This window comes from Setaria viridis, chromosome 7, assembly GCF_005286985.2.
Source record: "Setaria viridis chromosome 7, Setaria_viridis_v4.0, whole genome shotgun sequence".
Lineage (NCBI taxonomy): Eukaryota > Viridiplantae > Streptophyta > Magnoliopsida > Poales > Poaceae > Setaria > Setaria viridis.
Window position 1 is genome coordinate 29,118,114 of NC_048269.2, and position 22,870 is coordinate 29,140,983.

General features: G+C 43.3%; 3 protein-coding genes and 1 non-coding gene across 6 annotated transcripts in view; 1 reads left to right on the top strand and 3 right to left on the bottom strand.

The window, feature by feature from the left end:
- Positions 1-32: 32 nt before the first annotated feature.
- On the bottom strand, positions 33-3,287 carry LOC117863679 (uncharacterized protein At4g15545). Its single transcript, XM_034747489.2, has 10 exons — positions 2,898-3,287; positions 2,740-2,808; positions 1,770-1,823; positions 1,578-1,647; positions 1,400-1,474; positions 1,062-1,310; positions 933-975; positions 776-854; positions 556-692; positions 33-472 (listed from the first exon to the last, which is right to left on the bottom strand). Exons 1-9 carry the CDS (start codon positions 3,165-3,167, stop codon positions 600-602), a joined length of 1,002 nt encoding a protein of 333 aa, XP_034603380.1. The 5' UTR covers positions 3,168-3,287; the 3' UTR covers positions 33-472; positions 556-599.
- Positions 3,288-5,661: 2,374 nt separating this feature from the next.
- Positions 5,662-5,778, top strand: LOC117866052 (U5 spliceosomal RNA). Its single transcript, XR_004642746.1, has one exon. It is a non-coding gene; the product is annotated as a U5 spliceosomal RNA (small nuclear RNA).
- A 96-nt stretch (positions 5,779-5,874) lies between these two features.
- On the bottom strand, positions 5,875-8,406 carry LOC117862573 (uncharacterized). Of its 3 annotated transcripts, none has more exons than XR_004642015.2 (4): positions 8,039-8,406; positions 7,022-7,210; positions 6,213-6,720; positions 5,875-6,136 (listed from the first exon to the last, which is right to left on the bottom strand). XR_004642015.2 is itself a non-coding variant. In XM_034746066.2 (4 exons), exons 1-3 carry the CDS (start codon positions 8,222-8,224, stop codon positions 6,322-6,324), a joined length of 774 nt encoding a protein of 257 aa, XP_034601957.1. In that variant the 5' UTR covers positions 8,225-8,406; the 3' UTR covers positions 5,875-6,136; positions 6,293-6,321. The 3 variants fall into 3 exon arrangements, 1 of the variants encoding a protein (XP_034601957.1); XR_004642014.2 differs by having other exon boundaries at positions 6,209-6,720; positions 8,039-8,405; XM_034746066.2 differs by having other exon boundaries at positions 6,293-6,720.
- Positions 8,407-11,845: 3,439 nt separating this feature from the next.
- Positions 11,846-22,870, bottom strand: part of LOC117862644 (uncharacterized) — a 28,858-nt gene continuing 17,833 nt past the window's right edge. Inside the window, 25 exon segments of the mRNA XM_072295347.1 lie at positions 11,846-12,247; positions 12,427-12,577; positions 12,680-12,911; positions 12,993-13,203; positions 13,435-13,553; positions 13,629-13,790; positions 14,297-14,495; positions 14,592-14,971; positions 15,070-15,134; positions 15,230-15,274; positions 15,394-15,459; positions 15,533-15,598; positions 15,715-15,786; positions 15,897-16,010; positions 16,012-16,119; positions 16,216-16,287; positions 16,500-16,571; positions 16,667-16,738; positions 16,859-16,930; positions 17,293-17,364; positions 17,443-17,514; positions 18,500-18,571; positions 18,722-18,908; positions 19,015-19,154; positions 22,038-22,336. Coding sequence (XP_072151448.1) covers positions 11,846-12,247; positions 12,427-12,577; positions 12,680-12,911; positions 12,993-13,203; positions 13,435-13,553; positions 13,629-13,790; positions 14,297-14,495; positions 14,592-14,971; positions 15,070-15,134; positions 15,230-15,274; positions 15,394-15,459; positions 15,533-15,598; positions 15,715-15,786; positions 15,897-16,010; positions 16,012-16,119; positions 16,216-16,287; positions 16,500-16,571; positions 16,667-16,738; positions 16,859-16,930; positions 17,293-17,364; positions 17,443-17,514; positions 18,500-18,571; positions 18,722-18,908; positions 19,015-19,154; positions 22,038-22,336 — 3,522 coding nt within the window.

Here is a 22,870-nt window from a genome sequence, read left to right on the forward strand (position 1 = left end):
ATTGTGAAAAATCCAGTGATCAACAAAAGGAATGAATAACCCAACAAAATTTCACAATGGCTTAGTTCATCGAACAAATACAGAATTACAGAACAAATAACCCAACAAAAATTCACAATCGCTTAGTTCATTGAACAAATACAGAATTACAGAACACGTTCCGCGATCACCATTCTCAGCTAGCAGTTTGAACAACTGCAAAGAACAGTTTTGTACAACTTTCTACAAAGGGAAGGCACCTCAAGAGATTTGCAACCGAATTTACAGCAGGAAGACATGAATGAGGGAATGTGAATGCATGCTAAATCAAAAGGACCAAAGTTTCCGATAACTATGAGATTTTTTCCTTTTCAGTCACAGCTCCAAGTTATTGAGGATGAACAGCTCAAATTAAGGCGGCCTATATACAGATATCTGAAATCTGATCTTGAGACCTATGAAAGAGCAATGCTTATTCCAACAAATCGCTTCCCTGGAAACAAATGGCATGAAATAGGCATGATTAGCTGACCAGAACATTAGATTCCTTGCTCACGGACTTAGGAATGAACAAACCTGTTTGATTTAGAGAAGAAAAGAATACAGCCTCTGACAGATGTTCATGACTGGTTGCGATTAAGCATGTTCTGGAAAGAAATGTATAAATCTTTGTGCTCTGCTCCAAATATCTCTTCTGCTTTTGACAGGGTGTCCTGCAGATATCATCAAGTAAAAATCATCGTTCCAGGACACTAATGAGTTGCCGAACCATGAAAATAGTGGCAGATTACGCTACCTCTCGTGATTGTTTCTGAGCATTGAACTCCTTGATGTTCGCCAAAAATGCTCCAAATTGCTCATAAGAAAGTCTCGTCCTGGGAGTTGTAGGCACAAGCGCTAAGAGAGAGACAAGCTAATAATTGCTGCAAAAGATGAGCAGAATAGAAACAAACCGTGCTTGTCGAAAGAATTCCTTTCCATCTATACGGGGCCGCCCTGAAAACAGGAAATATCGTGGCATCCTCAGCAAGGTCCATATACATAAACTATACTTGCACAGATAGATTGTCACTTTCTTGAACCTGTGAGAGAGCGGCGTTGAGGAGGAGAGGTAGGTGCTGAATACTGATGACTTGATGATCCTTGCCATGATGAAAATGTTGACTGGCTCTCAGATCGAGATCTTGTAGGAGAAGTTGGACCAGATAAGAACTTGGGAGAGGATGGGCCAGTTGAATATGCTCGGGGGGAACCGGCGGAGGATGAAATCATAGGTGTTGAACCAGGAGCTAGTTTTTGAGGTATGTGTGGTGTGATCGAGAACTGGTATCCTGTAAATGCTTTCTATGTAAGTGGCAATGTTGAAAATAGAGTTCATACATTGACATACTTTAGCTGTTCAGTGGTGAGACTAAATTACCTCCACCATGAGTGGATTCAGTCTTTGTAGATCTGCTGGAAGTATCTGAAGAAGAGTGACTGCTTGAAACCTCATCTATAAAGTCATTTGAAAAACAAAAGCATGTATCAAGCATGCAGTTAAGGCTATGAAATTTATCAAAAAATGCTATCAAAACTGTAAGGATGTTAAATGGCACCTTTCCAAGAGGGAACTCGGGCAGTCAGATTATCTTCTGCATCATGATCCTGACCAGTTTCAGACAATTGCTGCAGGAATATGCAAATGAAAATCAGCTGCTAACACAAAAGTTCCAGCAGAAATGAAGTCTTAAAAGGTGAAAAGAAATCATGACTAAGAGTGTAAGAAATATTTGATCGATGCAACTCACCAATAGATTATCTTCACTCAATGATTTCATCAACTGTTTCTTAAATGCCTCCAACTGCAAAGAAAGAATGAGCTCTGGTAATTGGTAACTAGCAAGGTCCATTTTTCATGTTGAATACAAATAGAGTTTGAATACTCCATGCCAGTGTGAAACTGCAAAGCAAGGTAACTAACAGTAAAACAGTAACCAAACCTTTCCTCTTTTTTTTTGACCGGAAACCAAACCTTTTCTTGTTTCTAATTTCCTATCAAATCAGTTTCAAAAAATCTGGGTCGACATTTTGACATCCATGACATTTCGTGTTCAAAATTACTACTGGCGGTTTTCAAAAAGATCATCAACCTAATCTACCACGCAATCTCAGTGTCTGGTTGCTTGCAGCATAATTTGAATCTATATACCAAGAGGCTTGATTTTTCAACTGTACATCTACCATTAAGACTCAACTTATTGAAAGACTTCCTGACGGAGTCACAGATTTACTAACAACCCTTGAAATCACCAAGAAGACAGGTCAAAGGCTGTATGTCTTCCATTCCGTCACAGTAAGTCACCATCAAAACTACCAACACTACAAACATCACACATACTCTGCACTGCAATGAACACTACGCTACAAGTCTACAACACACAATAGTGAACAAAATTGGCTCTTTCCATACTACAAACAACACTAGACACACATTTCATCCAAATTCATAAAAATCCACGTTTGGCGCATCCCAAGTGCCCAGAATCATGGTCACTGAAAAGCACATCTCTGACATAAACAAGCAAACAACACTAAAAGAACAATGCTTCGATCGAAGTCCCCCAACAATTCTACTAACTGGACACTCAAAACACACCTCTCGTCAAAATCACAGGCTTCCGGTCACGATCCATGCTGAACATGAAAGCTACTAAACAGAATCGAGAGAATTCGCACTGCAATGAGACCTAAAAACTAGAAAGTTGGTAAATGCCGCACCTTTGCCAAGTTCCTCGCCAGCTTCTTGGCCGTCACGGCGAGCGAGTCCCTCTCCTTCGCCAGCTTCGCCTGCGCACCAAAGGATCCGAGCGAAAGAAGCTAAGTACAGACCTCAATTCTACGGACACGGGAAGAATTACGGCGACGGGGGAGCTTACGTTCTCTTCGAGGGCGGCGGCCAGGCGCGCGTCGGAGTCGGCGAGGCGGGCGCGGAGTTCGGCCTCGGTGCGGTCCCGGTCGGCGAGGTCACGGCGTAGGCGCCCGGCGTCGGCCTCGAGGCGGGAGACGCGGGAGGCGATGGCCATGGAGGTGATCTTGCGCGCCACGTCCAGCTGCTCGTACGGGTCGGTGGGGATCACGGCCAGGATCTCGTCCGGGAGGTGGAAGTCCACGCCCGCCGCCGACGCGGACGCCTCGTGCCTCGCCATCGCCGCCGCCGGGGACGGGTTGGTGGGCTAGTTCGTGGTGGTGGTCGCCGGCGTCGAGGAAGAATAGGTGTGGAAATTAAAGGTTTTCTTTTTTTTCAAAATTCTTTTTTGGACGCGAACATGTGATTTGTCATGGGGATGGATTTGCCTGGCTCCACACTATTGGGGTGCTCCAAGTCATTTTCTCACTCAAATTTCCTTTTGCTTCCTTTTGAATTTTCTTTGTAGATCCTTTTGGTATTGTACACCGTATCACTAGTATTTTTTTTTTGTTGATAGTAGTTAGAGCCATTCCTCTCACCTCACGATAAACAATGGTTAGCATCTTTAAAAAATAAATAAATAAAGGATGGTAGCAATAATGCTGCCATATATATAAAAAATACTGGTAAAGCAGTACTAGCATATACTATTGAATACACGATATACAAGTACAGCTGTATTTGTAAAATGCTTCAAGCTCGAGCAAATTCTCCTTTTGCTTTGCAGGCAATAAATTTCAGTTAAAAGATTACATATGTGATTTTTTTTCTCTCCAATCAATAAAGGCCCGATATGCTTATGCGATATTGTGATGTGCTTAATCACTAAGCAGAGTTTTGCTTTTCCAGACTAAGGGTCCCTTTGATAGAGCTCCAACTCTAGCTCCTACCAAAACGGCTTCAGCTCCGGCTTCTCCAGTGAAGTGGCTTTTCTAATGGAGCTGAAGCCGTTTTGAAAAAAGTTTGGCAAAACAGCTTCTCATTAGCAATGTGGGTAATTTTATGATCAATTAATACTTGGAGAGGGAGGAGAAACCAGTTAAGCTACAACTTCTCCTCTTTAATGTAAGCCGTTTTATAATTTTTTTGCAGCTTCGGTGGTGGAGCTATTTGAAGTTACCTCTTTAAAAAATTTTTACCAAAAGCTAATGAGAAACTCTTTAAAAAAACCCTGCCAAAAGGACCCCTAAGGGGTCCTAACACACACGACTGGTGGAGTACAAAAGTTCCAGCCTGTTCGCTTCAGCTTATAAGCCGGCTGAAAAGCTGAAACAGCTAATTTGTTGTGAGAGGAAAATACGGTGGCTGATAAGCCGGCTGAATAAGCTGAAGCGAACAGACCCAGTACTCCGTATATTCTCCTTGACAACATCCCAAAGATCTAGAAAGAAAAAGAAAACATGTGTGAATATTTTTCAAAATTCTTTTTTGACGCGAATATTTGATTTGTGATGGGGATGGGTTTGCCTGGCTGTACAGTTGGGTGCTCCAAGTCATTTTCTCACTCAAATTTCCTTTTGCTTCCTTTTGAATTTTCTTTGTAGATCCTTTTGGTATTGTACACCGTATTGCTAGTATTTTCTTGTTGGTAGTAGTTAGAGCCATTCCTCTCACCTCACGATAAAGCAATCTTCCAAAAAGAAAAGATAAATAAGGGATGGTAGCAATAATGCTGTCGTTTACTCGTTCCGTCCTTATGGTTGTTTTAACATTTCTAGTTTCATACTTCCTCCGTTCCAAATTATAAGTCATTCCAACTTTCTTGAAGAGTCAAAGCATCTCAACTTTGACCAAATTATAGAGAAGATCACAAAAGTTTATGGCACCGAATAGATATACTATGAAAATATATTTAGTGAAGAAACTAATGATATCTATTTTGTATCATGAATGTTAGTACTTTATTGTATAAATTTGGTCAAACTTGAGATGTTTTGACTCTCCAAGAAAATTGGAATGACTTGGAACGGAGGGAGTAGCTTTTACTACATATTTGACATGTGTTATATCTAAATGTATGGTAAAAAGTTATGTATCAAACAACATACAATTTGGGACGGAGGGTGTGGAAAAGAAATATTGGTAAAGCAATAGCATATACTACTGACTACACGATATGCAAGCACGGTTGTATTTGTAAAATGCTTATAGCTCCAGCAATATCTCTTTTCCTTTGCAGGCAATAAATTTCAGTTAAAAAAGATTACATATGCGATATTTTATTCTCTCCAATCAATAAAGGCCCGATATGCTTATGTGATGTGCTTTAATGACTAAGCAAAGTTATGTTTTCCAGACTAACACACCAAGACTGGTGGAGCAGAAAAGTTCTAGTACTCCATACTTTCTCTTCGACAACATCCCAAAGGTCTAGAAAGAAAAAGAAAACACGTGTGAATATAACTTTTGTTTTTGAAATAAAACGAATGAATATAACAACAATAACCAGAAGGCCGAAACTCCAGAAGTGTGTGCTGCTGTATCATACTCTGTTTTTTTTTTTTTTTGAGGGACTGTATCATGCTCTGTTGGTCTGGCCCATCAACAGCTGCTGTGGCCTGGGCCAAATTGGTTCCGCAGGCGGCACCCGCGCGGCAGCCGCGAGGCAGAGCGCGTGACTTGCGGTGCTCGGGGCGAATGGAGGGGATTAGTACCACCTCGCTGGCCGAGAAGCGATGCGCTCCGAGGGAAAGGCATATTAGGGAGGGCAGGGCGACCCTGAGAAGGCACGCAGCTGCGCGGTGAGCACATAGCGAACTATTCTTTCGCCTTTTACTAAAGAATACCGTGTGCGCGCCGCAAATAGCAGCATACGCCAATTTTTGGAGGGGATTCTCCTTACAGGGGCACCCCTACAATTCCAAAACAAATATTTAATGTATTAAAATTAAAAAAATTTCGCATGACTCCACATGCTTTTGGTTATTGATGAGAAACATGTGATATGAAGAAGGAAGAAACATTTCGCATGGCTCGTATAACTCGGCGCAAAAACGGGTTCATATATTCCGAAGGACGCTAGATACACAGGTTCGCCGAGACGAGACTATGATCCTAAACTGCAGTGGACTGCTGGAGTGTTAGCTTGGATCTTTGTACATCGTTGACTTTGCCATCCTATCCATCTCCATCGCTTCAAAAAACAAACTATCTTCTCTGCTTGGACTCGAGAATTATTGACAGACAGCATCTGACAAATCATGAAACCTGCATCACAAAACAGAAGATCAACATATGGACTGCTAGTTAAAATTTGTATGACTGAGAACTCAAACGGACCTACATAGTTGTTCATCCAAAAATTATTGAAGATGAATAGGTGGCACCCTGGTCAGTAGAAGTCCTGTCAGACTATAAACATACCATAATTTGGGTTTTATTGCTAATCTTGTTTACTTTACAGACCGCACGCCAACAGTTCTGACTTTAAACTTATATTGCGGCAACTCGTCTTCTTCGTCATCATCCTCATCTTCACTCGAATCATCTTCAACACTGTCCCATTTTGAGTAATCAAGGCCTGAATGGCCTTTTGGTTTTGGAATGGCCTCCCAGCCCTGGGGTTTTGAAGGCAGAGTAGGAGGAACATCAACCTTCTGAGGTTCAGTTCCAGGTTTTCTTTCGAGAATATGTCCATTTGAAGGTTTGTTCTCAAGAACCAGTTTAGTTTCAGGTTGGTCAGACTTAGTGATAGAAGTCTCAATCTTCTGATCTCCTTTTGGAGGAAGTTCATCCTTTTCTTCTTCGAGATACAGGGACTCCTCTTCACACTCAGGAATTGGGGCAAGTGACTTCAAAACAATACAGCAGATGGCCAATAAAATAGGTCAGTTAAGTAAACAAGTCATTTAAACAGCTTGAACTGATTTATGAGCTAATGGAAAATAGAAAGATATGTGCAAGAAAATCACGAACAATAGCTACAACACTAATGTAACCTTTTCTTTCCTGCAAGGTTATGCTCCCTTTTCGTTTGTAAATGAATTATTTAGGAAAGCTGATTTTTTTTTAATGATCCAATTACAATGCATGTCAGGTAAAGGGTGTCAGGAGGGTAAACCAAAGTGCATTAATGAGAGAGTGAAAACATACTAGCTGTGTCTTCAATCGTGCCTGGAGGTTCCGATATACTTCAGATGATGGATTTATCTCAATGAGCCTGTTGACATCGAATAGAGCTGACTGATAATCTTTCAGAGTAACGAGAGTCTGGGCACGCAACATCAGAGCTCCGGCATGCTCCCTATCCAACTCGAGGACAGATGTACACTCTTCTGCGGCCTATACCAGATATATTGCAAATGGAGAATGCAATGTTAATAACAAAAATGATAATGTAGAAAGGGAACAATACGTGAAGTCTGCAGTCCTAGATGATTCTAGAGAAATTCCAACTGTTACTACAGAGAATCAGATAAGTCGTAGCTTTTGTCTCCTTACTAGCTAATGCATGTTTTCAGTATCATTCGGCCCATGCACCTAGTAGATCATGGATTAAGCTATTTGGTTACCCCAAAAAATTCAGGTACTGAAGGAGATCATCCATTCCACTGCCATCATAAGTTAAGTCTGTTTCAATGCTTTGTACTTTCAGAAACCGTGCCTAGTCCATTTTGTAGTACTTCTGCTATTTTTGGTATGGCAACACCAAGCTTTCGTAAGCTTGCAGCTTCTCGGGTTCAGTCCAAACGTTCTAATGGATTCAGTTACATCTCAGCAACTGAGCTACATGCACAGAGATCATCATAACAAGCAATTGAAGATTAGAACAGCTTGACACAACAGTGTCACTCCCTTCAGACGAATGCCTAGCGTATATTCCCCATAAAGAATGGAACCCCCAATCCACAGTCCAAATTACGGATTCAAATAGTAGTTGTTACATTACCACAACTAACAGAATCTACGAGCTCTAAATCGCCGGTATCCTGAAATCCGGACCCGATCAGGACTTGTATGGCTAAAAATCGATCCTTTTTTTTTTTACCCAAACTGACACTTGGAAGCGCCGTAGAGACGCCCACCCCACAATCGCCACCGAGGCAAAGTCAAATCGAAGCAACGACGCAATCCGCGAAGGAAAGCAAACCAAGAGCAGGGGAGCCGGACCTTGCGGAAGTCGTGGAGCTTGAGGTAGCAGGCGGCGCGGTTGCTGTGGAGCGCGATGCGCTGCGCGGGGCCCCGCGCCGCCGCCAGCGCCGCGGAGTAGAGCTCCAGCGCCTCCCGGTGGCGGCCGCCCCGGTAGAGCTCGTGCGCCCTCTCCACCGCCGCCGCGCCCGCGCCCGCGCCCGCCATCGCGGAGAATCCGGCGGCGATTCGGGGCCTCACGAATCGGAGGCTGGTTTTTTCGGGGGGAGGGGGGGATTCGCGAGCTGGGATTTTGGGGGATGGATAATCACGAGGAGAGAGTCAGAGAGAGAGAGAGAGGAGAATGGGGGAGATGATGGCGAGCGGAGGGGGAGATTTGAATGTGGGTGGATGGATGCCTGGACGGTTGCGGGTTGTTGGGTTTTGCTGCCCGCGACCGCGCGAGGAACACGGCTCCTGGGGGTTATCTACCGGAAATGACGGCTTTGCCCCTTTCCTTCCTTAAACCTCGAACCTTCCGATCTTTCCGGATGCAGGACAGATGCAATCCGGCTTGATGTCTTTTGTATTCTCTCCGCATAAAAAAAAATGGAAGATTTGTAAAATTATTATATTATATTAATGATAGCAAATCTGATACAGATGGTCAGTTCCATTGTCACAGAAACTTTTTTAAAAGAGATGAATTGCCAAGCTCTCGTTGAGAGCTGTTGATGCTACCGTTTGTTGTTAGGTAACAGTCCTCAGCATGCTTAGCTGCTGACACTCATTGTGCTCTGCTCATCACAACCACCCAATTAGCCCATGTGACTATGATCTTTTTTTTTCACTTATAAAAACAAAGCAAAAGTAGTGGGAAGACTTTGCATGGGGATGCATCACGTTGACCAATTAATAAGCGTACCATGGTACACGCACACTTCATCAGTATACTTTACCTTTTATATCAGAGAAGAGAGAAAAAAAAGAAAGGATGTGAGCTAACAGAAAGAGAGAACGCGCGTACGTGTGAGGCACTCCGTAACGTAGGCCGGAAAGGTCAGCCGGACACGGCTTGATCGTACTGTACGACGCCCATTCCCAGCAGGTGGACACCACTACTATTATGATACTAAACACCCAGCAGCCATGTTATGCATGCCGAATTGACACACAGAAATACTATCCCCTGGAACGCCGGAACGTTCGCTGGGCTTCCCCAGACGTGTAACGCGGCTACCAGCTAGCGTGTCATCGTGCTAGCAGCAAGCAAGCAAGGCAAAGGCAAAGGCAGAGCTGGCGGCGGCACGCACGCTATCCCATTCTTGACGGGAACGAACCACCGCCGGCGCCGGGGAAAGGAACGCTCGCCAACCGCCGTACTCGACGGCGATGCCTGCCGCGGCGGCTTGTCACCGCTCACCGGCCGTCCGTCGGGGACCAAGCCGAGCTGTCCCTACCGGTTCACGGGCGTCGTCGTGCCGTGCCAGACGCCGTTGTAAATTCCATACCATTTCAGAGGAAGAATAATCTGTTGCCTCACACAAGCGAATTCCCCACTTGAAATGGTACGCACTTGCAGGATTGCAAGTTTACAACCGACCACACGTGAACTCCATCGTCTCTAAATGTCAAGTGCTTTCATCAAGAAACACAGTATACATGACAACTCATGACGGTGCGTAACACAGCGAGACGGTATCACAAAGGGAGAGTATCTGCCATCTTCATCAAGCTGGACATCGCGAAAGCCTTTGACTCTCATTAGGTGGGACTATCTCCTCTCACTTCTACAACGCCTAGGCTTCCCGACACGCTGGCATGACTGAATTGCGGGGATTCTCTCCACTTCCTCCGCCCGCGTCCTTCTAAACGGTGTCCCAAACCAGCCTATCACACAGGACAGGGGGCTACGTCAAGGTGATTCTTTGTCTCCGCTACTTTTCGTCATAGCAATCGATCCACTTCAAATGATTTTGGAGCAGGCAACTGAGTTAGGACTCCTTACCAAACTACGTGGCCAGACACTGTATATCAATATATGTTGATAACGCGGCGATTTTTATTGCACCGAGGAACGAGGAAATGGATGCACTGAACAACATCCTGGACGGATTTGGTGAAGTAATAGGGCTCAAAACAAACTTCCATAAATCAACGGTCGCCCCTATCCGCTGTGAGGGAGTACAACTCAATGAAGTTCTGCATAACCTACCTGCCAAGCGCACATTATTCCCTATCCAGTATCTAGGCCTTCCATTGTCCACACAACGCGTAAGGACTGTTGACTTCCAACCTCTAGTGGACAAAGCTATTGGGAAACTTAACAGTTGGAATGGAAGGAACATAACTGTGGCCGGCAGACTCATGCTCGTCAAGGCTGTGCTGACTTCTCAACCGGTGTTCCTACTGACGGCCCTGAAGGTGCCTAAAGAAATTATGAAGAACATTGATGATAAGAGAAAACAGTTCTTATGGGCGGGAACTGAACCCATCACGGGCGATAAATGCAAAGTAAAATGGGTGCGATCGGCAAGGCCGAGGAGAGGGGGCGGCTTAGGAGTCCTACACCTAGCAAAATTCACTCAAGCGTTGCATCTACGGTGGCTTTGGCACGACTGGATGAATGAGGGTCCGTTCTCGAACCAACGGGATATTCCTTGCTCACAAGTAGACCACAAACTTTTTACCGCGGCAACCACGATCATAATTGGGGATGGCAAGAAAGCATCCTTCTGGCACAACAGTTGGGCACAGGGACAGAGGCCGAGAGACATGACACCGAATTTGTTCAATATCTCCGGGACGAAGAATACGAAGAATAGGACCTGCACGATGCTATGACCGATGATGTTTGGATACGAGACTTAAACCTACTACACCGCGGCTTCTTTGTGACACATTTTGTAGAGTACCACCGTCTATGGGTTGCAGTCAACCGGATACAACTACGTCCGGATCAGCCAGGTACCATCGTATGGAAACTTATGGCGGATGGGCAGTATAATTCGCAATCGGCCTACCGAGCTCAATTCTTAGGATCAACGACAACTAACTTCGACACCATCATTTGGAAAACGTGGGCGCCGCCGAAGTGTAAGTTTTTTAGCTAGCTAGCTGTACAAGACAGGATATGGACAACCGCCTGGAGAGACGGGGATGGCCTAATCGGCCGCAATGCGCACTTTGTAACACAACTTAAGAGACTCTGGCCTTCATCTTTTTACACAGTGCTCTTTTACAAAGACAACATGGACAGAGATAGGTGCATGGACACGATGCGCTTATATTGACCTAGGCCACTGGGACGGATATGAGTCTCTGCATAGTTGGTGGACAGCTTTGGCGTCCGCTTAGGTGGCCAACAGGAAAGGGCTGTGAAGCTTAATTATTCTCATCCTATGGGAAATTTGGAACGAAAGGAACGTCAGGATTTTTCAAAACAAGGAGCAGACGATACATCGGACGATATATAAGATCAAGGACCAGGCGGCTATATGGATTGCGGCAGGTGTTAAGCACCTAGAGTCCTTCATTATCGCAGCGAAGGATCTATAGTAGAGAATTTTTTTTAACACTCTTTCGTTTTCTCTTTTTTGCTTTGGGATGTGCGTGTACAGTATGTATAGAATTTTTTTACTTCTCCCGTCAGGCATTCCTCTATTTTTTTAATATAGCAGTCAAGTATTCCTCCATTTTTTTAATATAGCAGTAGCTCTCCTGATGGCTCGTTAAAAAAAAGTTTTATGGTCAATTCCTCCCCTCCAAAATTACCATAGCTGTAACGAAACCAGCAATAAAGCACCACTGTAACGAAAAGAGGTGCCAGGCCTTGCATTGGCCCCTTTGTCACCGGCCTTCATCGATGATGGAGGTGAACAGCGGCGACGGGAGCACCGGCGTGACGTCCCCAGGCTCCGGACTCGCCTGGACGCCGCCTCCACCGTGAACGCCGGAGGACGGCTGCGTCGTCGTCGACGACGACCCGACCTGGCTGCTCGTGAAGCTACCGCTGCCGACGGCCTTCACCTGCCACTCCGTGATGTAGCTCGGCTTGGCCACTTCCTCGGTCATGTCGGCGTCCCCGGTGAGCATGGACACCACCTTCGACATGGGGGGCCGCCTGTGGGGCGCGCCCTGGGTGCAGTGGAGCGCCGCGCGGATGACGCGCAGGACCTCGTCGCCGTTGCACTCCGTCAGCTTGGGGTCCACGAAGTCCAGCGGCCGCCCGTTTTCGTACAGTTCCCACACCTGAAAAAAGGATCCAGAATTTGGGACGTCACAACTGAAAAAAGGATTCTAGTATGTTCTAGCATAGCAAAAAGAAGCAGAACACACTCATGCCTTGAGGATGCATATTGAGAATTACAGACATGAAGTGAAAAACTGAAGCAACACGTGTAGGTTTTAAAAGTTCAGACTGATCTTACCCTTTCAAAGATATAAGTCGTGTCTTCATCTAATGTATTTTGATAGTTTGATTCACCAGCAACAATCTCCAATGCAACCACGCCAAACGCAAACACATCAACCTTCTCAGTCATATGACCTCTCATGGCGTACTCAGGTGCGAGATAACCACTAGATGATACAGTCAAAGGTAACAAATAAACAACTGCCATTAACTTAGTTTTGCAAATAATATGACACCAAATTCGAAGGAGAGATGAAAACTACACTTACAATGTGCCAGCAACTCTTGTGCTGACATGAGTCTTTTTGTCATCATAAAGCTTGGCAAGCCCAAAATCGGAGATCTTCGGATTGAGATCAGAATCTAGTAACACATTACTAGCCTTTATGTCCCTGTGGACGATGCGGATGGTAGACTCCTCATGGAGATAAGCGATACCCCTTGCAATGCCCAAACATATCTCAAATCGTGCCGGCCAATCTAGGTTCAAGCCTCCCTTCTCTGAATATAAAGATTCAGACATTTTAAATTTCTGCATTATAAGTTGCAGTATTTATCATGTCAGATCAGGAAAATTCATACCAAACAACGCATGATCAAGGCTTCCATTCTCCAGGTACTCGTAAACTAACAATGGCGTGTTGCTCTCAAGGCAGCAACCATACAAGCTCACAAGGTTACGGTGCTGCACTCGAGATATGGTGTCTATTTCTGCGGCAAATTGCTTTTTCCCCTGATTAGAGGATTGAGAGAGCTGCTTCACGGCCACCACTCTTCCATCACTCAATTTACCCTGCAAGAAAGTTGCACTTTTAATTATTATGCAATGTATATTTCATATCCCAGGGCAAGGTTTTGCTTAACTTGAAAAGCATCAGTTTACGTCTTTACGATAAATGTAATATTCTGATTTTTCTGTGCAGTACTATTTAGATTATCAGGAATCAACATCTAAGCGTTCATGAGTTCACATGGAATACAAATCCAGTTATATGCTAGTAACTACAATTCTACATAGACAAACCTTGTAAACTGATCCATATCCTCCTTTTCCAAGTAGGTTACTAGAACAAAAATTTTCTGTAGCTGACCTAAGCTCACTATAACTGAAGACATTTGGCCTTCCAACTATGGTGTACAATTCTGCAAGGTCCGAAATAGCTTGTTAGCATAATTTCTGAGCAGTCAACCACACAATTATATTAGTATGACAAGTACCTTCTAGCTCTAGTAGTAGCTTTCTCCTTTTCTGACACCATAAGAAGATTCCAGCCAATGTGATCAATGCAAAAACTGAAACACTAACTACAACTCCAACAATCACACCAGTTTTACTGCTGCTCTTTCTATCTGCAGAACTACGCACTGTAGGGACAAAATCTGAAGAAAAGTTTAGTTAGTTGGAGCATTGAAAACCTTTTATAAAACATAAGTGAGATGGGATACACATATTTAAATATTTACAATTACATCAAGTACTAAAGAGGATAATGTGCAGTATTAGCCTTTATCATGCGTGTTCTATGTTTGTTATGCTTTTGATTTGAAATGGCATAAATCCAACTCAATTTAGGCTGATTAATTAGTTGTATTTGTCTATGTTTACTTTTCCACCACTGCCGGTCAAGAACACTTTGATTACTAACTTACACTAGTATATGTACAACATCATGAATGCTCTTCTGCCAACAAATTTCCATGTTCTGATTCATCTATTAAATATAACAGTTTTTATCCAAATTTTAAAAAAACTTGACATCATGTATACAACACCGACAAACTTATTTTTTGTATTACACTAGTACACATTGGTCAATACTTCAAGATGTCATTCTGGGCAGTAGTATAACTGCAATGTACAACAGAGTATAAGTTCAGGTGAATACTTGGAGTTGCACTCAGAGCCGATATTGCAGGTCCATAGTATCCCTTATAAGGAATGCAGCAAGTACCCTTCCCAGCCCAGAAGAGATGAATCTCAAGGAAGTTTTTGGTCACTGGAACAACATACTTCTTCTTAACAACAGTAAAAGATTTCCCTCCAGCAGCCATCCTAATGTCAAAGTTCTGCTCCTTGCGGTCTCCCTAAACAAGAAAGAAGTATCAAGCACAAAAGAAGTCTAGAACACATCATATGATTTAAAAGCATCAGATGCCAGCCAGATATAAGTTCGTAGCCACCTGGATATAGATATCAAAAACTCTCCTCCCTCTGCTTCTCCAAGACTCTATGTCTGGAAAGTCAACCTCTGCAAATTGAAGTGTAACAGTGTAGTTTCCATTCTCAAGTCCAATGCCATAGTATCTCAGAGATGATGGTGACATCCTTGCTGTTTGGAACAGCGAAGAATCTAGTGTGTTATCAAACTGGCGCGAACTGTAGATTATGTAAGTTCCATTGGGTGCATTCGTGAATAATCCGACGCTGCTAACACCCCATGTAGGTGCACCTGCAACATAGTATGATGCAGCTCCAAGAGTAGCATTATCAGCCTGATACATAGACTTGTCTGAACCTGATATGGTTGTACTACCACCACAGTCCACCGCAAAGGAGGCAGCTGCATGCAATTTATCAGAACAGTGCTTAATTGAAATGCAATTGCAAGTCCAACACTATTAGACACATGCTCGAAATTCCAAAGGGTCAAAGCATTACACTGTGGAGAACCAAGAAAACAAGGAATATTGTGCTGAAGACAGTCCAATCCCCATGGCAAAACACTGCAGATGAAATGTTTTATTATTTTGAGTTCTGATTTTGGACGGATAACTTATTTTTATGCTAGCCTTAATAGGGAGGATGAACTGGCATTCACCTGTTATTGGAGCTATCAATTACAAAGTCGTTTGCCACCAAATTCCTTAGTACAAAGTAGAACATACGGGTAAAATTAGCTATTACTGTTAAATGAATCAGGCAGGCTTTGTGCCCAATAAGCAGTATATTTTTCATGAAAGAAGTTTCAGAACACAAACATACAATTGTAAATTTTTCTTGGTAGCCCATGAAGGAAAGTTTCCTGAGAGATAGTTGTATGAAAAATCTCTGCAAACAGTTTCAAAAAAGGTGAATGCCTGAATATAGCGAGTGTGCCAAAACAAAGAGAATGTAAACATACAAATTGGTAAGTAAGGGATTTTTCGTGGCAGGAAGACTTCCCGAAAGGCTATTATTCCCAAGAAATCTGATTGAAACACATTTGAAAGTAGAATATTTGCAAATATCATCAGAAGGTTAAAAGGAAAGAAAAACAGAGGTTGATTCAAACAAATTATGGAAACTTCAGCAAGTAATTCTTACAAATAACTAAGCGATGGAAGATTCAAAATTGATTGAGGTATTGGTCCTGTGATATTGTTGAAACTCAGGTCCCTGTGATAGAGGAAAAATAGCATTAGAAAACAAAATGACAAAGTTCAACTGAAAGTTAAGTTATAATTTGTCACTTGATTGTGACTTTCTGACGAGTGGAACATGCTTACAGTAAGCTTAAATTTCCAAATTTGGAAAAGTCTACTGATGCTAGTGTATCAGATATCTTGCTGTTCCTCAACACTCTGCAAGATGGAACCTTAAATGTTAGGCTCTTAAATTTATAAAAGAATAAAATAAAGTGGAGGGCACATGTCGTACAGTTCACCCAGAGATGTCATGTTGCCAATGAATGCCAGTGGAGAGCTTCCATTTACTATTTCGCCTATTCTTCTGTTACATTGGAACAATCAATGCCATAGTTACTGCCATTATCTTATCTTTGCAACGATAACAATCCTACAGTCACAAAAACTACCAGGGACTCACAATTTTGATAACTTGACAAGATTAGAAAGGCTTTTCGGAATGGGACCTTGAAAAGAATTCCCTTGGAGCTTCCTGGAAATTCATAGATATCTGGTCAGTAAAGTAGTAATACCTAAGCTAGTTCCTCATGATAAATGTAATTGTGCTATAGAAACAGATGATGCAGGTAGATATGCAATGTCTTGCACTTCTCCAGAACAATGAATGACTTTCCTTACTGTTGATGTTGAGAAAACAATTTGAAAAATATTAAGATCTTAGTGGTTGTCAAATATAGATCTTACAGTTCAGTCAAGTTAGTCAAGCTCCCGAGATAATCAGGTATCTGCCCAGTGAAATTATTGTCTGATGCCCACCTGGATGCATGATGACAAGGGTGTGTAAGATTATTGGTTTCTACCTCAGAGGAAAGAAGAAATTTACGAGTTGATATCTCATTTTACAAAATTACAAGACTGAGAGGTTCTTCAGTTGTGACAATGTCGATGGTAGAGGACCACTGAAGTCATTACTATCAATGTATCTGCAGCTCAAAGATGGATAACATTTTTCAGTTGTCTCATGCATAAAGTTATCACTCTAAACAGTAAAGAAAGCACAGGTGATTATGAAGACATGTAAAGCGACCAAATAGACGATTTACATTTGTCGAAGTTTTGTCAATTTGCCCAGCTCATCAGGAAGTGTGCCGTTAAAATTGTTTGAGCCCAATGCCCTGAAAGAATTAATTAATTAAACTAGGTTAGCTCCAAAGAAATGTCCAAAAAAAAGTGTTGTTATGTACTTTTAGGCAATTGAAATGCTGATGAATATTTGATGGGGAAGATGCTCATTCTTTTCCATCAGATTCTCAATTCCACAATATTATATTAACTTTTGAGATCAGATCATATTCAATATAATGCCATAATGCTTGAGAGGCACACTACATGCATACAGCCTCATGACTTTCGTGCAAGTGAAAGGCAAGTATAACAACAGATGCATGATAGTAACTGAGCACCAACATTAGTCAGAAAAAATGAGCATATCCATTTTAAGACTAACCCTTAGAATAACATGATTGGAGGATCTTACAGTGATACGAGATTGACAAGATTTCCAAGCTCCTTTGGGATAGGTCCAGATAATGCATTGATGCCGACAGTTCTTGTGATTTACAAGGAAAAGAATGTAAGATTGCTTGAATGCAGGAACTGCATCACTGTTTTGAGTTCAGAGTATTACATGTATTCCAGAGCAGTTAGTTCTCCAATGAATGCTGGTAACGGCCCAGTGAGGTAATTTTTTCTCAAGTCCCTGAAATGTTAAGCAGAGTTAATCTTGCAAGTCTCATGGAGGGATCATATTGGAAGAATCCGGTTACTTAATGATTTGATTATTCGTGACAGATTCTGAAGTCAGCATGAATTTGAGAAAACTTTACGCACGCTGAACATATTAAGGTCTGAGACTCCCCTGGGCAAGATATCTAGTGCCTTAGGCACAGCCGCACAGGCATAAGCGACCAGGGGGTTTGTGCATCAGATTGGAGGGATTGTGTACTTCATAGCGGTCGCGGGGCGGCGGGGGTGGAAGACGGCAGCAGGCGGCGCCTGAAGGGCGGGAGAGCAGGACCGGATCTGAACCGGGGGGCTATATCAAAATAATAGGGTGCATTTTGCAAATAATCGGATCGCGATCAATAACCGCGATCCAAATTGGGGTTAAATGAAAATAATAGGGGTATTTTGCAAATAATCGGATCGCAATCCAATCCAGGAGTCATTTGCAAAATTACCGATCGGCGACCCGGTCCTCCGCACCTCCGCGGCGCCTCGCCAGAGTTCCGCCTCACGCCGGGCGTCCCTTCCCTTCACTTGGGTGCCTCTTCTTCCTTGCGCATCTCTCAGCCATTTTGGGGGCTGAATCGGAGTGGAGCGAAAACAGTGGAGACCTTGCGCATTGTGCAAGTGGAAGTCGCATTCATTCGTTGTTAGCAGGCCGCAGTGATTTGGAAGCCCAATTCATTGCTGGCCCATGGGCTTTTCCTAACAGAAGTTATCTACAGGAGTATACTGATAAAACAGCCTCCCTCGAGAACACAAACCCTCTATATACCACCCGAAAATTCATCGAAGTTGAACATGAAATCCTATAAGAAAAATTAAGGAATAAGGGACATTACAGTTGGAATAAGAGACCAATTTGTTATTGCTTATAGCCATAGACCATTTTTCAGTTTTAGTTTTAGTCAGGCTAGGCGTGTTGAGTAAACAAGTGATACAAAGTTGACAGCACATACAGCTTTCTGAGATGAGTGAGGTTCCGCAGCTCCTCTGGAATCGGACCAACCGCGTCCAGCGTGTTTATCTTGCTGCACCACCATCAAACAAAGGGGGAAGCAAAAATCTGATGAACTTTTTTTCTTTTTTGAAATAAGAAAAGTCTGATGAACCTGAAGAATCCCAAGAAGGAGGAGAAGAAGAAGAAGAAGCGGCGGCAGCTTGGACGGACGACTACTCACAATCTGATGACGTGGCAGAGAGTGTTGTTGCGGTCGGAGCAGTCGCACTTGATGGCCGGGTTGAAGGCCGGGTTGTCGTCCAGCTGCGTGTCGTCCGTCGCCGCGCCGCTGCAGGGGTTGCCGCTGATGTTCCACGACGCCGGCGCGCTCAGCCCAAGCTTGCTCAGGATCGCGTTCACCGCCGCCGCTGCACAAAATCACCCACCCCAGCAATCAAAATCAAAGCCTCTCATCGACCATGAACTGATGAACGATCTTCACTTCTAGAGCTCCGTCGAATGAGGGACACATACCTTCAACCGGATCAGTCTGCGGCGGCGGCGGAGCCTGAGCCACCGCTCTCCAAGAATTCAGAAGCAGCAAGACCAGGAGGAAGCCGCCGCCGCTCAGCCTGGGCTTCATCTCTCCCTGCCCTGCCAGCTCGAGCCCCTCCCTCCGCTAGTCTGCTCACTCTGTTTCCTTCAGATTTCTCTGAACTGAAACTAGTGGTGGACGGATCGAACAAAGGAAGCGGACAAAAGCGTCACGGCTGCAGCTATGGAACCATGCAATGATGCGAAGATGTAGGGTCAGCCAATTGGCCTATATGAAATTTGCGCCACTACCGTCCTAAATTGCTTGTTAAGCAGGAGCTACCTGCTGGCTTGCTACTCTGGCAAGCTGCAGAAAGAGCCGGAGTGATCGTGCTGCTGATTAGGTGGTGGTTGCTGGATTAGCTGAACTTGGCTGGCGTGGTTTCAGATTAGAGATCTCTATGATTCGACGGCTCAATTTTAAATGACTGGAGTGGTTTCAGACTAGACAGAGGTCAATGAACCCAGCAGGCTCCTGCAAAATTATGTGTTCAAGTATAACTTTGCTCTCCCTATATGAGCTAGCACTAGCAGTCGTCATCTTTTTCATGCACATCCCTAGAAATTTCCTTAATCCATTGCTGTGTGTGAGGTGATGGTTCAAGTTCAAATATAAAAATATTCACTGCACTTTTGTATGAAGATGGCAAGCTTTATTTTATTTCTTCTAATCGTTTTGTTATACTAGCTTGGTGAACATGAATATTTCGGAGCTGTTAATCTGAGCCTGAGGTGCAATGTACATTTGCATTTCGCCACATGTGAGTATGTGACTTGTGCGAGGAATTTTTGGTTCACAACTTCACGTGCATTGGTTGCTTTTGGCCGTACTGCTCAAGTGTGCCACCTTGGCCTTCAACCCCAACGTCGTCATCCCCTTTGATCAGCTTGAACAAAAGGGAGAAATTCAACGTCGTTTGCCACGAATATCAACCAAAGGTCTGCTACGCATTAATTGGAGACTATACATATTGCTCTTGTTTTCCATGCACATTTTCAGAGATTAAAAAGATGTAGCAAGCTAATACTACAAAACAATACAAGTGGATTTGATAGTTTATTGTCAACCTACACCAACTTGACCAATTATGAATTACGAGTTGCAAATAACTAATTAGCATCATCATCGCTGAGATAAAAAACAATAGGATAGCTTTGTCATGCCGATGCAGACATCCTACCCAACCATTCGTCTCAATGCAGTGCTGAAAGCTCCTCATAAGTGCAATTTGAGCATCCTTTTACATGCTCTAATCCTCTTACATTGGACCGGTTCACGCTATGCCTCGATAAGGAATTTCTTCTTTCGTCGTGCAATCGAACATGCAACCATCTCGCACAATCTCCAGCAAAAAACCATTCTTCTTCTTCCTTTTTAAATAAAGGTTGTGGCTTGACCATAACATGGAATTGCCGAATTGGAAATAAAGCACATGCCACCGCCCACCGGGTGTCGAAATCCATTAATTCAAGACTAGGAAGCTAGTAATCATTTTAGTTCTAATCGTTTTAAGAAAGTAAGAGCATCCGTACATCTAGTTGCAATACTAATGTGGAGAGGTTTTGGTTGATGCCATAATGTGGTTGGCTCCTTTCAGCCATACACTGCTCTAATGCACTGCCAACTTGAACATGAACCTCGACGTCGTCATCCCGGCCCGTTTATTTGCTTGCACGAGGGTGGAACCCGACGCCATCAGCCACAAATATCAACAAAAAAAAAATCTTTGTAATCATGTACTTCAACGAGCTGGCTGCTTTTCATGCATATTTCCCGAAATCAAATGTAATAATAGCTGTAGCACAGTAGCACGTACTATAATTTTTTTTTGAAATGAACGATTACGAGATTGTGGTTATTTCATTGATAAAGCACGTACTATAAATTATACGCAAAGTTGGCATGCCGGCACAATTGTTTTTGTGCATGTCCTTTTACAAACCACTTGACCAATATTATAAATAATTGTGAGTTGCTCATAGCGGGCACATGAAAGTTGAGATTAAAAAGTAACTGAGCTAGATCGAGCGGATGCAGACATCCCATCCAACTAGAGTCCTGATCATGCAGTGAATATAGAGTATGCGGTGGAATTGTGTATCTTTGTATCAGGTATTGGTGGAAGAGTGGCGAAAGTTCCTCGTAGTTGCCATTTGATTTGAGCACACGCATGCTCTATTACTACACCATCCATCTCAGATTCATCTCAGATTATAAGTTGTTTTATTTTTTTTAAAAAATTTATCTTTCGCTATATGCATCTAACAAAACATTTATTTAAGTGTATACCGTAAAAGTCATGGAAATTATGAATTATTGTCCAAGTGATAAATAAAATTTGTTCTTAATTGTTGTTTGACTGGTTGATGCTGATTCCTAATGCCTCGATATGGAATTTCCTTCACCTTTAAACGCAATCGACATGCGACTATCTGGCACGCCTGTGCACATGATCGTTCGGCTTATGCTTCTTTTTCCAAAGGTCTGGATTGACCAGCAAGGCACACGCACACGTGTGCCGGCAGGTGTCTACGGGATCTAGATTTTGGAGAGAACGAATCGAGAGCGTTTTGTCAAGGAGACAGCGACAGCTTCGTACGATTCCACTAACCGATTCAATGTAGCAACGACAGCTGCTTTCTTCACGGATGTGCACCACGTCCATGCGTTTGCAGGAAAGGGAGCGCAAAAAAAGAGACATTTTTGTGAACCGTACAGGCGGATATTACAAGGGCTGGGCCTATTACAAGGCCCAAGGCCTGGTCACTCATGACACAAAGCACGTTCGGTGATATGAAGCTGTGTGGTCCAGCCAATTGCAATTTACAGCCTTTTTTTCGAGCGAATTGGCAATTCTTGTACACACCCGAATCGAAATTTTTCCAAGTGAATTTCCAAGAAACAATCTTGGTCTTGGCAGAAGTTGATCTTAACTTGCCGATGGGCGATGGTCATCAATCACCGGCCTTCATCGATGACGGAGCTCAGGGACATGGCCTCCGCCCCCGGCTCCGAGCTCGACGTCCCCATGGCGTTGCTCTGCCACTCGATGACGTAACTGGGCTTAGTAACCGCCTCGGGCACCTCGATGTCCCCGACGAGCATCGACACCACCCTCGACATGGGCGGGCGCTGCCGAGGTGAGCTTTGGATGCAGAGGAGGCCAACGCGGATGGCACGGAGCACCTCTTCGCTATTGAATTCTGTGAGCCTAGGGTCTGTGACGTCCAGAGGATGGTCGTCCTCGTAAAGTTGCCAGACCTGAAAGCATGATAAGTTGGGGGACAATTCAGATCCAACCGTTTTTTTTCCTGTCGCAATAGCAGAACAAAAAAACACACAATCATCATTTTCAAGATGGTTCCAAACATTGATCTTCTGCTGTGCAAGTACGCAACAATAAGATCCACAATAATACTACGGCCATGCTAAAATTTAACAAGAGATGCCAGCCTCTAATAACAAGTTCACATAATGCCATATTGACTAGCAGTTTCTGCAAAAAAAAAGGCAACTTTTCGCAAGTTTTTGGTTAGACTGTTTAAGTCCAAGGTTCGATGAAACCCTTTGTCACCGGTCCGTGAAGGGACATATCTCCCTCTGATCTATTTTTTCCTTAAAAATTCTATGAGAAAAATACTATCTGGAACAAAAGAAATGCATATAATGAAAAAGTTCCATGCATGGGAAAAAAAATGAAAGAAAGTGCAAGTACAATCATACCATCTAATATAGTTGATGTATTTTTCTAATATAAAGCATCATGTTCTCTACCCGCTCATAAAATTTAAATCT